Below are 16,128 nucleotides of genomic sequence, written 5' to 3'. Positions count from 1 at the left end.
TGGACTGAGTCTGTGCCGGGGCTGGACCCAACGCCTCGTGGCTGCCCAGGGGGCTCCGTGGCCACGGGTCATCTCCTCGTCTCCAATCCCGCAGGGCTGGGGCACGATAAGGAGAGAGATGCGGCCTTGCCGTGAGCACCTCAAACACACCAGGCCCCGCCTGAGCAGACCCTGAAAACACATGGACCTGTGCGTGGATGTGGGCGTGCATACTCGTGGACACGTGGATACCCACAGACACACACGGACAGGTCACACACATGCATCCAAAGGAACGCTCACATCACGTGCACACACACGCTTGGACACATACACACAAACGCACACACGGGCGTACAACCCTCCAATGGGCTTGTAACGCATTTTCACATACGCTGCCTGGGGTGACCTTTACCGCGACCCCACGAGGTGTCGGGGGAAATGGACCCACGGAGCATATGGGGGTGCTGAGGAGAGCGGGGGGGGCCCGGGCTGAGTCACTTGTGGATGGCAGAGGACTGGGGGTCTCACCAGCCCCCACAGCCTCCTTGGACAGACACGCCTCCCTCAGCTGGGCTCCCGCTGGAACACTCGCATTTAGAGAGGATCGTGGCAACCCTGCGCTTTTTCCTTCTGCAGAAACACCACCCAAAACAGTAGCTATAATAAGACCCTCCGCTCATCAGGGGCTTCCTGTGCCTCGACATTCCACACGCGGTCTCTGTAGATCGCCTCAGTCTCCGTAACCACCCTCAAAGCGAGAAAGCCGTTTCTCCCCGTTTCCCAGAGAGGAAAGCTGAGGCACGGTGGCTGGCCCCCGCCCAGCCAACCCCTTAGAGGCAGAGGAACCGTCCACGCTGCCCTGGGTTCAACAATCTGACTGCCAAGGACTGTCCCCCCACGCCCCTGCCTCCCCAAACAGGGGACCCAAAGTGCGCAGGACCCGCCCAGGCCAGGGCAGGCGGCATCCCTCAGATCATCTCTTAACCCAGAGAGGGTTAAGGAAGGCCCCGGCCTCCCTCCTGTCCCCTCAGAGGCCCCCTCTATCTCACAGCGGCCACTTCTGCTGGTACAGCACTGCCGGGGCAGGCGGTGCTGGAGGCGCCCTGCCAACCAAGTTAATGAGGGGCTTTCCAGCCAAGGGAAGCAGCTCCGGGAGAACAGTGAAGCGGCGGGGTGGGATGTCTGCGGGGAAGAGGCACGGAGGAGACAAAAGCCAGAGGTGGAGGAGGGCACCTGCGAAGGAGGCCCTTCGGAACAAAAGGAAGGGGAAGAAAGGAAAGGTCAAGTTTAGCATCACCTCCTCCAGGAAGCTGCCCCAGATCTCCCCAAGGGGCCAACCCTCCAGACACGCTCGGCAGGAGAATGAACAGTACAACCAACGGTGTCCACATGCGTGCCTCGCGGCAGCCTGTGGGCCCTGGAGCTGGGCGCTCTGTCACCTCAGCCTTCCCACAAGCAGGCCCGGCGCAGGCAAAGCCTCCAGGGGTCATCGGGTCACGCCAGTGAGTGAAGGGCCTGGTGAAAGCGGAGTGGAGACTACAGGCCCCAGGTGCCCCCTGATAGCATTCGGATAAAAAGCAGGGGTGTAGGGGGCAGGAAGGAACCGAAACAGTCTGCTGGGGCCCAATGGAACCCCTCCCTGGTCCCAGGGCCGTGTCTGGGCTGAGCCCCAGGCTGACAGCAGCCCCAGGCACTGGGCCTCCCCCGTGGAGAAGCTCACTCAGCGCCCAAGTGCAGAGACCAGACTGCCCCAGAGCGTGCAGTCCCAGCCCCCCGTTCCCTGGGCCTCTCGGACTGCCAGCACCCCCCTCACCTTGCAGGCCGGGATGTGAGGGTCCAAGGAGATGATGTGGGCACAGGGCTAAGAGCAGACCAGGCAAATGCCAGCAAATTCGTTCCAATCGGTACCACGGGCGCGGGCGTCCCAGGGGCCAGCGACCCTGCCCTGCTCCGCGCTGCAAATCCCAGGCTCCACCGTGGGCACAGCAACGGGGCCTCGGGGCGCGCGTGACTCATCCTCGACCCTCGGGGGCTCGGAGCGAGTCCGCGCTCACTGCCACCGTTATTCAGTGAGGGGCAGGGGGCAGTGGGTGTCGGTTCCCCACACCCCTCTGCTCCACCCAACAATGTCCGTGGCCCAGGGAACAGGCAGGAGTGGGAGACGGGGGCCAGACAGCCAGAGGGCAGGGGCGGGGCAGGCGGGCATCGGCTGTGCTCGGCTAAGGGCGTGGCTGAGGGAGAGTCCAGAGATATCTGAAGGGTGGGGTAACGGGGCAGGCTCTGGCCAGCACCCCAGGAACAGCCATGGAGCGACATGACGGGACAAGGGAACTTTGTGCTTCCTCCCAAGGAAGAAACTCCTGCCCGTGGCCACTGCCGGGTGGTCACAGCGCTGGGCAGCGACCCGAGCTCCAAGCCCTGCAGCCACTAAAATCTGGACCAGAGGAGATAGAGGGCTTCGGGGAATCAGCTTGGCTTCTGAACTCCTCCCACTGACTGCTCTTTTATGGGGAGGAGGGGGAAGGGGAGGGGAAGATGGAAAAGGCTGTCTTTTCAGCCAACTTGATTGAGTCAGAGGAAATTTAACCATTCGATGTCTGTCAAGTCCCACAAAATTTGGACAACTCTTCCCACCAAATTATTGCCAACAGCGATCACGTGACTGGCGTCAACCAATGATGTGCCGAGGAGATGACCTCAATTTCCAAATATTGGGGTCATGTTTCATTTCACTTACTCTCCTTTGCCCGTTACAATGTTAAACGGCCCCAAATGCAATCTGACTTTTCATTCCTTCACACGCTTGGCCAAGAAGAAGGTAGGAAAAAGAGCCATGTTCAGAGGAAACTCAAAAAACATCTGGTGGATCTCAAAATGGAGAAGAGAAGAGCTGCCTGCGGACGGCCTCTCCTGCCCCCCCCCGCCCGCCCCCGCATGTCAGTGGACAGCCGTTCCCGCTGGCCACGCACTGACGATGACTTCCAAAAGGGTCCCACCCTCGTGGCGGTGAGGGGAGGTCTGTGAAACCCACCCAGAGAGGTGGCTTCTTCACAGGCTCTCAGCGTCTCTTCGACAAGAGCAAAATGTCCAGCTCTACAGCCACGGTCCAGGCATCCACCTCACGCCACACTCAGTTAGGAAGGGAAACCGAAGACGGGCGGGGGGGCAGAGATGGGGAGTGGTACAGACAGCCGACCCCAAACCCAGGCGAACGCATGCTCTGTGTGCTCCCCAGCCAGTGCCCAGCCCCGGCTTTTGGGGGTGGCGACTCCCCTGAAGGATTCCCACCTGACTTCCTAGAGGAAAGCCCGGCAGAGGAGCTGGGACAGGGCTATGGCCCTGGGCCTACAGGGGTCCCATGACCACATCCCCACCCTGCTCCGTGCCACTTTTCTGGAGGCCGCTACTGTCCCCCATCTCCAGTGACCCCGGGGGAAACACAAAGCCAGTTAGCCTGGGATCCAGGGCACGTAGGTGGTAGCCCAGGGCTAAGACCCCAGGTCCCCAGAGCCAGGCCAGGCTCCCCTCCGCTCCCCCAGCCCCTGACTGGCTGGACACCCTGATTCCTGCTCACCCCCTCTGGCCCACCAAGCACTCACTGTACCAGGAAAAAGGGACAGAACGTCTTAACTGGCAAGTGGAACACAGAAGTGATTCTTCCCACATGTCTTCAAATGACAAAGCGGAGAGAAGAGCGAAGGCAGTAAAGCGGTGTCTTCTCACAGGGGACCCCGGCTGGTCCTGCTGTCCACTGAGCCACTGTCCCATCCCTCTGCCCGCACTTCCCTTGACCCTGCAATAGCGGCTCTGAACCTCGTCTCCGCATTTGTTAATGGGGCCCCAGAGGACTTTCGGGGCCTCGGGCTCCGACGACCGAGGCTTGTGAGGTCCCATTCCACAGGTAACCACAAAAGGTGATGCTTAGAAAAACCACTGTCCTGTCAGGAAGCTGTGTGGGAGAGAGCTGGAGCTGCAGGCATCTAGGCAGGCACACTGTCAGTGCTGGCCTGGCAGACGCCATCCACTGGAGACAGCTCCTTCTAAGGGCAGACCTCTGGCAGAAGGAGTCCCACATCTGTGTGTCATCTGAACCCCTCACAGCCAACACTCCGAGAGCATCTCTCGCCTTTGCTCCAAGAATCCCGTCTCTGGGCAGCTAACCCAAGAAAAACTGCCTTCCAGGAGGTCGAGAGGTGGGATTACAGCAGGGCTTCTCCACCACCCCTCCCCGGGGCTCCCCAGTACCACTCACTGAGTACTTAGATGGTGGGGACCACAGGAAGCCCTGTTCCCTGGGAAAGGGAGAGTCAGCCGGGTCTGGAGGCAGAGGAAGAGGGTGCTTGGAGAAGTCCTAGGCTGGGGGGCTCAGCTGCTGGGATTCTCCCCAGCGGCCCCCCATCCCAGGAGGCCCGGCCGGAACTGGCCCGCTGCGACTCTAGGGGGCGACCCTTCCCGGGTTTCAGGAAAGGAAGTTCTGCAGCGGGGCTGTGTGGGCCAGAGCTTCGCGCTTGTGATGTGGGACAGAGAACGCAAAGTTTCGGGACAAAAGTTTGCCTGCCTGGTGGACAAGTCCTCCGCTGATCCAACGCAGAGCCCTTCCTCGGCTCCCCGACAGCCCCACCCGCCGGCCCGTTTGACGTGGGGAGTATTGTGCCGGCGCGTTTCCCTCTCCGGGGCCCCCAACGAATGGCATTCGGAGTCCCGGCCCGTGCATTCCACAGCCCAGTGGGGGAAGGTCGTGCACGCGCGGAAGAGGCCGGGCGCCCGGGGATGACAGCCGCGCCGGCCCCGGCCCCCCGGCCCCCGGCCCCCCGCGCCCGAGCGCCCAGCCCTTACCTGCGCGGCTCGGAGGCGGCGCCCACAGCAGCAGCAGCAGCAGCAGCAACGGCGGGGACAGCAGCGGGGCGCCCGGGAGGAGCGGGCTGCGCGCTTTCCAGCGGGTGTGGACGTCCATGCCGGCGGGGCGCGGGCGCGGGTTGGGCGCGCGGGGACGCACGGGGCGCGGGGCACAACTCAGCGGGGCCGGCACAACTTTAGGGAATCATGGGAGCAGCCGCCGACCCGTTCTCTTTGTGGCGGTGGCTCTCTGGAGGGTCGGCTGGCGCGCTCGCCCACGGGCGGGAGGGCTCGACCTTGGCCCGCGGGGCGGCCGGGACCGCCGCTCGGCTCGCTCGCCCTGACCTCCCCCGCCTCCCCCGACTCCTTCTGGCCTCCTCCTCGCCGCCGCCGCCGCCGCCGCCGCCGCCGCCCCACGACTCGCTCCCCGTGGGCGCTGCGCTCGAGTGAGGTCCTGCGCCGGCCGCGGGGACGAACGAGGAGTGCGGACCTCGCCTCGGGCGCCGAGCACTTTTCCCCCTTTCCCTCCCTCCCTCTCTCGGGGACGGCACCCGAGGAGGCCGTGGCTCCCCCGCGCCCACAGCAAATCAGAGCCGGCGCTCGGCTCGGCCGGGCCGGCCCCCGCCTCCCACTGGGCGCAGCGGGCGAGGGGGTGGGGCCAGCGGGCGAGCGGCAGCGAGGAAGGGGCTGGCCCGGGGCGGGCGGGGACTCGGCGAGGGCCCGGCGCCCCCAGCTCTGCCGGCGAGCGCGGGCGGACGGGGCCCGGCGGCCCACGCTGCACCCCGCTTTCCCCCCCCCCAGGTGCCCGCACCTGGCCGAGCCCCAGAACCAGTGTGGAGGGGCCCCGAGTTCGATCATTTGGGGTTTAAAAAGGACGTTGCCGCTCACCCCGCCTTTTTCGTTTACTTGGAGTTCAGAGCTCCTCTTCTGGGTGGAGACTGAACTTCCAATCCAGCCAGATCGGGGCGCCCAAGACTGTGGCAGGCATGTCCACCCCGAGAGAGACGACCCGCCCTCCACCTTCCCCCACTGCAGATTGGGCATCCGTGCCCAGGCTGGGGTCGAGGCTCCCAAGAGTTCTCCGAGGGAGCTCGGATGCCACATATCCTGGATATTAATCAGGCGAACTTGGCCAGCACCGGCTCCCCACTCACTCCCTCCTACTGCGTGGAGACCCCTCTGCCACAAAAAGGAAAGCAAAGAAGACACCCCTTGGGGAGGTGACAGCAGGCAGAGGGGTGAGGGGTTGGGGCGCTGCTGCCCTGGCACTGACACTGGGCACTGCCTCTCTCCCTCCGCTTCTTTAAGCCTTGGTGAGGTCTCCCTGGAGCAGGACGCCTGCCAGGCTCCGGTGCCCGGTAGCAGCCCCTCCCACCTGGCTCCCCACATAACCTGCTGAAACCCCGCTCACACCCCTTCCTCGAAGAGCAACAGAGCTGGTTTTTAAAGAGGAGGGAAGGTGAGTCGGGGGGCTTTTCAAACCCTAAGCCATCCGCATCCCCTTTGAACAAAGTTCAGCCAGTGATGCTCCAGTTACATCTCCAGACTGGGCGTGAAACTCCCCAGATGCCCGTTAATTCCCATCATTCTGGAAACAGGAAGGGAGGGGAGGTGGGTAGAGGTTAGGTTTGCTGGGATGGCCACATACTGCCTCTTGAGCCAGGTGGTGGTTCACTGGTGCTACCCTGATGGTCCACATCTGCCCCACGTACCCTTCGCGGCGGCACTAAATGTTGCTCGGGAAAAGGAGGAGACTCACAAAGTAAAGCTAAACGGTCTTTCTGGTTTTTTATAGTCCTTTGTTGTTGTTTTACAACCTGTATAAATCACATATATGATCAGGGAAATGTGTGTGTGCGTGTGTGTCTGTGTGTGTAAGTTGTGTGTGTTGGTTTCCGTTGGAGCTGGTCCTTTGTGTGCCTTGATGAGAGAGAAATTCCATCAGACACTCCCTGAGCCCCCAGCTCCACCTGGCCCCTGGAACGACCCCCCCCCCCAACCAGGGGAAGGCCAGCTTCTCCCAAAGCCTTGGGATGCTACCATAGATCAGTGGTCTAGTTATCAGAAGATAGTGCAGACTCAGGGCTCCAGTTTCCGCCAAGGACACAGGGTGCTCCTTCTGTGACAGTTACAGGTGCCTCTGTGCTGGCCAGCCAGCCCTCCCAACACCTGGAACTCAGGGCGGGCATCTGGTCCCTCAAGAGCTGATAGTCAAGGGACACCCAGGGTCCGCCAGAGAGCTGAGCTCACAGTAAAGAGAAAGCTTGAGACAAAGGTGGGCTCCTCCACACCTAGACTTGGGTGAGGAGGTAAGTTTCTATCCCACTGGAAAACTCGAAAAAAATCCCCAAACTGAGCAGCCTGGCCTGTCTGCCCAGGACTGTAGGAGAGTAACCGTGACGCCTGGTCACGATTGTTATTCCAGTGAGAACAGCAGAAGTACCAGCCAGCCACATGTGTTTCCCACTTTAAAGCCACTCTTGCATCAGGTCACACACAGCAATAGGGAATACTGTCATTTCTCCCCTCTACAGACAAGGGAATTGGGGATCAGAGAGGGTAAAGGACTGACCCAAAGTACCAGCCCATCCATCCGTGGCCAAGCCTGAATTTGAAACCAGATTTACCTTCAGGCGGGAAAGATGCAGATCGCCTCGCCCAAATCCTTGCAACAATGCCCGGTGGTGGTTGGCCCCAAGCAGCATCGCTTGGCCCTCCCATAACTGATTAAATTGGAGAGTCCTCTGAAAACTGTTTCTTTCACTCTGGGCTCTAGGATGTCTGCAGTGAGCAAAGGCACCCAGCCCCCCGGCCAGCCCCCAACCCAGTCTCTTCCCCTCAACTCCTGTATGGTGAGCAGAACCCGCTTGCCTGTGTGCCTCCCTCCCCTCCTGAAATTACTGCCACGTTCCCACCCGGTCCCTCCCTGTGCGTGGACTTCTACCCATGGTGCTCCAGCATGGGAGGGACTCACCGCCATCCAGGGCTCCGCACACCCCTGGTCGCCCATGGCTGTGTATCTCCCACAGTGCCTGGCAGGCCGGGTGTGCCCCCAGCTTTGCACCTGGGACCTGCTGCCCACCTTCTCCTTCCCCTGCTGTAAGTTCTTCTCAATGATTTTTTTCTTTTTTTCTTTTCTTGGCTGTGTCGGGTCTTAGTTGTGGCACGCAGGATCTTTTCATTGCGGCATGGGGGCTCTTTCTTGGGGTGCATGGGCTTCTCTCTAGTTGTGGCTCATGGGCTCCAGAGCACATGGGCTCTGTAGCTGTGGCGCGCAGGCTTAGTTGCCCTGCGGCGTTTGGGATCTTAGTTCCCAGACCAGGGATCGAACCCGAGTCCCCTGCACCGGAAGGAGATTCTTAACCACTGGACCGCCAGAGAAGTCCCCCCTCATTGATTTTTCTCAAGCGGCAGAGTTGTGGTTCTCAGCGTCCATGACAAGCCCCAAGTGTTACCCTCTTGTGGGTTGTTTCATTTCCCACCCTCCCACCTTAAGGGGCCACCCAGCCTCCCAGGGTCATCGCCTGGCTGGGGAAAGCCTGGGGAAGCCCTCCGGGACAACTGGGCTCCTTCCCTCCTTCCCCCTCTCACAGGCGGGTGCTCACAGACCCACAGAGCAGGTGGAGGAACCCGGTGACCTGCTTGCCCTACAAGAGGTCATGGCCCACTGGGCCCAGGAGGGACTGGGGAGCTGCTGCCTGGTGGACTGAGGGGCTAGAGCTGCCCCCAGTTACTCACAGCAGTGGAGGTGACCTCGAGCTTCCCCCAGGCTGCCCGGGGAGGGTGCTCCAACCCTGCATCCCACACCCATGGCCGCAGCTGCATCCTGCAGGGGGGCGTCTGGGGCCAGGCCAACTCCAGAGTTCCCGCCTCAGCTGCAACTCCAGCATCAGGAACCGCCGGCCGGGGGACCTTGGGCCAGTGAGTCCTCACCTCTGCTCCCCAGTGCTGCTTCCTGGGAAGTGGGGTGAGAAGCCGGCCTCCGGGGATCCCCGTGGAGCTTGGAGGAGAAGCCAGGCAGGAAGGCCTAAAAAGCCCTGCTGGGCATTGGGAGGCCCCGGTGCCCCCTCCTTCCCCCTGCATCCTGCAGCTGGGTGGTCTTCCTGCCACCCCTCTGAGCCTCCTGCTGGATCCTTCGCCCCATTCACCTGCACCACTGGCTCAATAGAGTAAAATCGCTCCCTTGGGCGCAGGAGGACGCGGAAGCTGGGAGACGTGAGACCTGCTCCAGATGCAAAAGTAGGGGGAGGGGTGGCCAAGCCTGAGCCCAGAGCTCCTGCCGGGGCCCCCAACCCCGTGTGAGCCTGCTGTCCAGGACGAGGGGGGCTGTCGGTCAGGGGGCCGCCGGGCTGGCTCCAGGGTCCCCCTCCTCTGCCTGCGCTGCCCCCGACTGACCTTCCAGCCCTGGGCCCTGCCCACTGCGCCCTGCAGTGCTGGGGCTTCAGCACACCAGGGGCTGCTGCCCCGCCCACCCAGTCAGCAGGGCTCTCCCTCCATGCCGGGGTGGGGTGGCTGTTAATCCCAGGGGACTCTCCACAGCTACTAGGGGAAATCCACCGCTTTAAGGCCTCCACTTTGACACAGTGGAGGAGCCGGGGAGAGAGCCTAGCCAGGCCGGCCAACGGCCGAGGGCAGCTCCCAAGATGCCAGGCTTCTCAGGGGATCAGTTTCCTAGGGCCACTATTGTGTTGTGGCTTGAACAACAGAAATGTACTGTGTCATCCCGGAGGCTGGAGGTCGAGCTCAGGGTGTGGACAGGGCTGGTTCTCCTAAGGCAGCTCCAGGGCTTGAAGACGACCCTCTTCTCCCCGCACCTTCCCTCTGGACAGACTTGTCCTCATCTCTTCCTATGAATATGAGGACAACCGGTCACATTGGACGAGTTCCCCTTAGAATGAAGATGGCTTCATATTACCTCTGTCTCTTCTTTAAGGGCCCTTTCACCAAAGACAGTCACATCCTGAGGTGCTGGGGGTCGGGGTTCAATAGGTGAATCTGGAAGGGGGGCACATAATTCAGCCCACAGCACCTTGGCAATCCTAGTCTGGGGGCCTTTTGGAGACACCCGGGGATGGGGGCTCTCTGTTCTCCAGAACAACAGGGACATTCTGATGCCCGTGAGGGTGGGGGCAGGACCCTGCCCAGCGGGAGGGACCTGGATGGCGGCTCACCCTGGCTGTTGGTCCAGGCCTGCCGACAATGTCGCCCCTTCTGCACGTGGAGCTAAGTGTCTTATCTGTGATGCTGTCCACACCGGGCAAGGGAGTGCGGGGGCGGGCGGCGTGAGGAGGCAGAATGCGGCTAAGACAGAGCCACCTCCTGCAGAGGCTCCGTGCCGGGGTCTCCTCTGTCCATCCCTGACCACAGCACCTTGCCCTTCCCGAGGAGAGGCCCAGGGCTGCAGGGAAATGCACCGCAGTCCCCGTGACAAGTGTGGGCAGATGCAGCCCAGTACCGTGCGTGGAGCCGGGCCTCAGAAGGCCACGTGGTCATGCCACGTGGTCCCTCCCTCCAGGGACCTGATCTCGGTCAGCATCCCGGGCCGGCCCCCAGCCTGTGCTGCATTTGCTGGGTGAACCAGAGAGTGAGTGGGGCTGAGCTGGAAAGAGTTGGCACAGGGAATCAGGAGCCTGTGCTCTGGTCCTGGCTGTCACACTGCACTCCAGGGCCCCGTGATTGCACCTAAAATTCTATGGGTTTTCTCTAATGGTTTACCCATGAAGCCCACCTCCACTGTGTCAAAATTTCCACACAGCTCCAAGAAGTGAAGGCCTCTTCACCCAGCCAACCCAGAGTCCAGCAAAGGAGCTATTTCCCTCCCAGAGCTCACGTCCAGGACCAGCAGCCCTGTACAAGCAAACGACTCAACGCTCAGCTGGTGGCATCACGCAGACCCGACACTCAGGTCCACCTGAGGCTGGAGTTCTTCGTGGCTGCACAGCGCCGGCCCAAGGCCAGGCAGCATGGTTCTCAACGGCCAGGGAGCCGCCCCCCATCGAGGGCAGGGACAGGACAGCATAACTGCTGGAGCCGCCCACAACAGGCGCGCCCAGGACCGGCTGAGACGTGATGGGTGAATCAGGCCTGTCGGCCCCTCACTGCACGGCCCTCTCCCTGCTCCGTGCGGCACGGCTGTTTCCACGTCATGCCCTCGATGTTTCTATCGGAGGCCAAGTAAACGTCACAAAATAATGGTATTTCCAGACAAAACGGACCGTGATGGGCCCCAGTCGGACTCTGGACGCATAGAGCGAGGTTACGATCGTTCAGACAACAGGATGTGGACCTACCTCTCCCGGCCTCAGACTCCTGGGCAGGTTACCCTCCTGGAGAGGTTTCCTAGACAAATGCTGAGTTTGCAGCACAGAAAAACGTCAGTTGGAAACATCCCTGTGGACTCTCGGTAAGAGCAGTCTGTGTAAGTGAGAGCTGCCCAGAGGTAAAGGGCTCCGTTCCCCAGACGTAAAGGGCGTTTCTAGACTGCCCAGGACAGCGTCTGCTGAACATGGGGATCTCATCCCATCTTCCCCGCCGGCCCACACGGGACCCCACCTTGGGAGGGGAAGGCACAGGTGTCCACGGAGCCTGGAGCAAATGGCCCTCTGTGTGCACGGAGCTGACTCGGACCCCAGCTTCCTGGTCTGGAAAATGGGCCAGGAGAGACCCCTTTGCAGGCTGTGTGATTGCTTTGGGGGGATGAGGCAGGGACTGTTCCAGGCACAGAGCACGTGCTCACGATCAGGGAACAGAACCTCAGAGGGGTTAAGGCACTGACCGGTGAGTGGAGGCGAGGGGGGCCCAGCCCCACGTCCGACCTCTGGCCACTCCCTGGCCGCAGTGCTCTGTTTGCCTCTCGGGTCTGTGGGCTCAGGCAGAGGTGCTTTGCACACCGTGAGAGGTTCCCGCTTTCAGCTGCCGCAGGGGCCGAGGTGCCCTCAGAGGTCCGCACTCCTGTGGCCCTCCAGGGAGTGGCGGCTGCCCAGGCCCTAGCTGAGTCCCCCGAGCCCCTCCCTGCGGGGTAAGCTCACTCCCACGCCTGGTTGGTGGGTGGGCTCCCGGCCCTTTTGCCTTGCGTGGATTCAAAGCAGCTCAGAAGGGCCTTTGCCATAGCTGCGTGGACCCCTGCCTGGGCCTGCCGCCCTCGCCCTCCCTGTAAGGCCCTGTGTGCGGGCCCCGGGCTCAGAGCCAGGAGCCGGGTCAGACACCGTCTCTGAGGCAGTTCTCCCCGCTGGCAGCAGGAGCTCAGAGCCTGGGGCTCAGGGGCTCAGGGGCTCAGGGGCTCAGGGCAGGGCAGGTGCCCTGGTGGGGAAAGCAGAGAGGGCTGTGTGCTAGCATCCGAGGGCTCCGACCTCTGGGGGGCTGGGGGCTCCCCGAGGAGGTGACCCTGGCTCAGACCCCAAAGTCACAGAGGAGTCGCTCAGGGCCTGGTGCCACCTCTCAGGGATGTCCTCCCTGGATGGTCCCCACCAGCAGAGGGAACACACGCACCCAGGCCCAGCGGAAGACTCTTGGGGCTGCACCTCGGGCCGTGATGGAGCAGAGAGTGGAGGAGGCCGGGAGCCGGGGGGGCCTCCGCTGGCCCAGGCAGGGGGTGTGGACTCTTGCCAAGGAGAACAGGACCGCGGAGAGGGTTTTAAGAGGAAAAGGCTACATCAGAGTTGTGTTCTGGAAAGTTCTCTGACTGCAGGGTGGAGAATTGCTCAGAGAGGCAAGAGCAGGTGTGGGGAACGAAGAGGCCAGAATGGGGATGGAGGTGGAAATGGGGAGGCAGGGGCTGGGGTCAGCCTGGACTTGCCAGGAGCCCAGGGCCCAGCCAGGAAGCCGACCCGCCCGTTATGCACCCTCGTCACGGACGCTGTCCACTGCACGATGTGAGTCCGGGGCCCGGCACCTCGCGGGGCCCCCAGCAGCCAGCGGGGGAAGTGCTGTCTCCCCTCCTGTCCACAGATGGGAGAGCGAGGTTCCCCACCGCGGGGGGCCCTCGACCCACCCAGGGTGGGTCTATATTCTGTTCTCCACACAAGCACCCCCTTCTCACATCCTCCTACACAGCCACCTCCCGGTCCCCATTTGCCTGGCCCTTGGCATTTCATCAGCTGTGTCCTGTGAGGAGTCAAAGGCCAGTGCCCCCGTTTCACAGGTGAGAGCACCAAGGCCCTGAGAGGGGGGCGCAGACCCCTGCATCTCCCTACAGAGTCTCTCCCGACTGGTCCTCCCCGCACGGCACCCACCACCACTAAGGGATCAGATGCGAACACACTCTGCCTCCGAGAAGCAGGGCTCCTGCTCTTTCAAAAGTCCTGGCCACGGGACACGTCCACATGGCCCCATCCTCTCACCCACGCCACACACAGAAACTGAGGGCGACACCAGGAGGATGTGGTGCGTGGGGACTGGAACCTGGGTGGTCCTAAACCCCTCTCCGCCTGGCCCCGAGGACAGCTGCATGTTGAGGACCACAAAAATCTGCCGCTTAACAAATAAACAAGAAGATAAATCAGCTGTACTTCAATTTATAAGAAGGAAGTCACAGAAGAATTCACGAAGTGAAAACAAAAATCTGTCACTAATTATAGGGAATGTGTCTTAGCCTTGTGAATAAATACATGAATTAATCTCTTAAAAAATAAAACTAAAAAATAAATAAATGAGAAGAACTTAACAGCAGTGGAAGGAGAAGGTGGGCCCTAAATTCGCACAGGCTTCGTGGTGGGATGCCTATTTTTATGCTTATTAGTATTCCTGAAAAGTAAACCAGATGCTATTTTAGGGCAAAAACCTTCAGATCTGTTTTCTTCACCTCACAGAGCAGTGGCGTGGGTCTGGGTGGAACAGCATCCAAGCAGGGCAAATACACCATGCCCGTTCCTTGAAACAGCCATGCTTAATTTTTATTTATTTATTTTTCCCGGTACGCGGGCCTCGCACTGTCGTGGCCTCTCCCGTTGCGGAGCACAGGCTCCGGACGCGCAGGCTCAGCGGCCATGGCTCACGGGCCCAGCCGCTCGGCGGCATATGGGGTCTTCCCGGACCGGGACACGAACCCCCGTCCCCTGCATCGGCAGGCGGACTCTCAACCACTGCGCCACCAGGGAAGCCCAACCGTGCTTAATTTTTAAGAAGCTCCTGTCCTGTGGTCATCATCTTCACCCTGGTCCTCATATTAGTGTCCCAGGGCTGCTGTAACAAATGACCACAAACCGGGTGATTAAACAACAGAAGTTTATTCTCTGAAAGCCAGGTACCAGAGCTGCCCTCCCTCTGGAGGCTCCAGGGAAGGGTCTCCTGCTGGCCTCTTCCAGCATCTCGGGGCTTCCAGCATTCCTTGGCTTGTGGCCACATCACTCCAGTTTTGGCCGTCATCTTCACGTGGCTCCTCCTGTGTGTCTGTTCTTTAATCTCCCTCAGCCTCCCTCTCTTATAAGGATCCTCGTGATGGCGTTTAGGTCCCACCTGGGTAATCCAGAATGCTCTCCTGCTCTCAAGATTCTTAACTTCATTACATCTGCAAAGACTTTTTTTGCAAGTAAGGTCACATTCACAGGGGCCACCATTCCACCCTCCGCCGTCCCGAACACAATAAAAGAGGCCTCCGTGCCTGGAGTTTCAGGTACTCCCCAGCTCGGAGACTGAGAAGACACTGCAGCCAGCGTGGGTTGGAATGCCGGGCCAGTGGCGCAAGAGCAGAGAACCCGCTACATTCCCTGCGTCCCGAGGGTAAGGTCCCCAACGGCAGGGGACAAGGCCAGGGACAAGGCAGCTGGTGAGAGGACATGCATCTCGGTGGAGCCGTGCCTGCAGTGGCACGGTGCCCAGGGTGCCAAACACCGCCTGGGGTTGTTGTTTTTTCCAGTAGGGGTTAGTTTTATTTGTTTTCATTTTTAGTATGAAACCAATATTTTGAATGGAAATAGCTCCCAGATTAGATTTTCTTCCATAAGAGGAAATAGAAGAGAATATAGAGTTTAAAATGAGTGTCCCAAAGTGGAGTTCAACCCAGACACCGAGTTCATTCATTCCTCCGAATCTTTGAGCTCAGTCCCTGAGCTGAGCAGCTGTGGAGCTGCAAGTGACTCCCGGTTCCTGCAGAGGGGGAGGAGGACGAGGGTGGCAATGTTGGCTGGAAGGGACATGGCAGCTGCGTGACCTTTAACCCTCACTCCTGCCGTGACGCAACGAGCATCCGCGATTCACAGGTAAGAATTCAGACTCAGAGCATTTAGAAATGGGGGCCAGCGCTGTCAAGTCTCCAAGTGGAGAAGCCAGGATCCCACCCATCCACCCCAGGGCACACGCCCTTTCCCTGCTGCCCTCCAGCAGAAACAGTGCCAAGCAGACCCACACTGACTCTCAGGGCCCGATGCGGGGACCAGGGCACCGAGAAGGAGGGTGTGCAGAGCTGACACTGGGGACCCCGGACAGGTCTGGCTGTGGGATACTGACAGTGGCTCCCAAAGACACGCCCACACTCTGATCCCCAGAACCTGCAACTGTGACCTTATTTGGGAAAAGAATCTGTGCAGATGTGCTTAAGTTAAGGACCTTGAGATAAGGAGATCATCTTGGTTTACCCCTAAAGCCCATCGAAATTGTCCTTAGAAGAGGAAGACAGAGGGAGGTTAAAAACAGACGCACAGAAGAGGAGAGATAGGAAGACGAGGCTGGGTCTGGAGGGACACAGCCACGAGCCAAGCAACCTCTGGACCCACCAGAGCTGGAAGAGACAAGGGAGGTCCCTGCCCTGGAACCTCCAGAAGGAGCGGCCCTGCAGACCCCTTGGTCCTGGACTTCCGGGCTCCAGAACAGGGAGAGGGTGAAGCTCTGTGTGTTAGCCGCCTGGCTTGTGGTCATTTGCTCTAAGAGCAACCGAACACTAATACGCTGCTCTTCTGAGACCTCCAGAGGGTGGGGCACCTGGAGGGGGACCCAGAGGGAGGTGGGACGTATCAGGAGACAGGTCCGTCTTGAGCCCAGGCCCCTTAGCAGACATGGCCCAGTGGCACCTGTCCCCTCGCTGGGCCAAGGGGGTGGGTCTGGGAAAAGGCGTCGGGCCTGGGGCAGCCCTAGATGGGCTGAGGGGGCTGCCGCTCCGGGCTGGGTTCCGAGAGGCGGGGGTGGGCCTAACTCCAGTGACAAGCGTCCTTATAAGAGATGCAAGGAGGGGAGACACGAGGAGAAGAGGAGAGGCCACGTGACCACAGACGCAGAGACAAGGGCGATGTGGCCACCAGCCCGGGGCCGCCTGGAGCCACCAGTAACTGGAAGAGGCAGGAAGCCCCCTCCCCTAGAGACTCCTGCCCCTGCCACACC

At 60.8% G+C, this 16,128-nt stretch overlaps 1 protein-coding gene across 4 annotated transcripts in view; it reads right to left on the bottom strand.

The window, feature by feature from the left end:
- COL5A1 (collagen type V alpha 1 chain) overlaps positions 1-5,306 on the bottom strand; it is a 157,046-nt gene extending 151,740 nt beyond the window's left edge. Inside the window, exon 1 of one of the 4 annotated variants that reach the window (XR_009541442.1) lies at positions 4,819-5,306. Coding sequence is in view for 3 of the 4 variants with exons in the window: in XM_060153938.1 (XP_060009921.1) it covers positions 4,819-4,936 (118 nt within the window). In the remaining variant the exon portion in view is untranslated. The remainder of the gene's footprint in view (positions 1-4,818) is intronic. The other 3 variants (XM_060153938.1, XM_060153937.1, XM_060153936.1) reach the window with 3 other exon arrangements.
- Between the last annotated feature and the right edge of the window lie 10,822 nt (positions 5,307-16,128).

This window comes from Lagenorhynchus albirostris, chromosome 7, assembly GCF_949774975.1.
Source record: "Lagenorhynchus albirostris chromosome 7, mLagAlb1.1, whole genome shotgun sequence".
Classification (NCBI taxonomy): domain Eukaryota; kingdom Metazoa; phylum Chordata; class Mammalia; order Artiodactyla; family Delphinidae; genus Lagenorhynchus; species Lagenorhynchus albirostris.
This window is presented reverse-complemented; position numbering and strand designations above follow the sequence as displayed.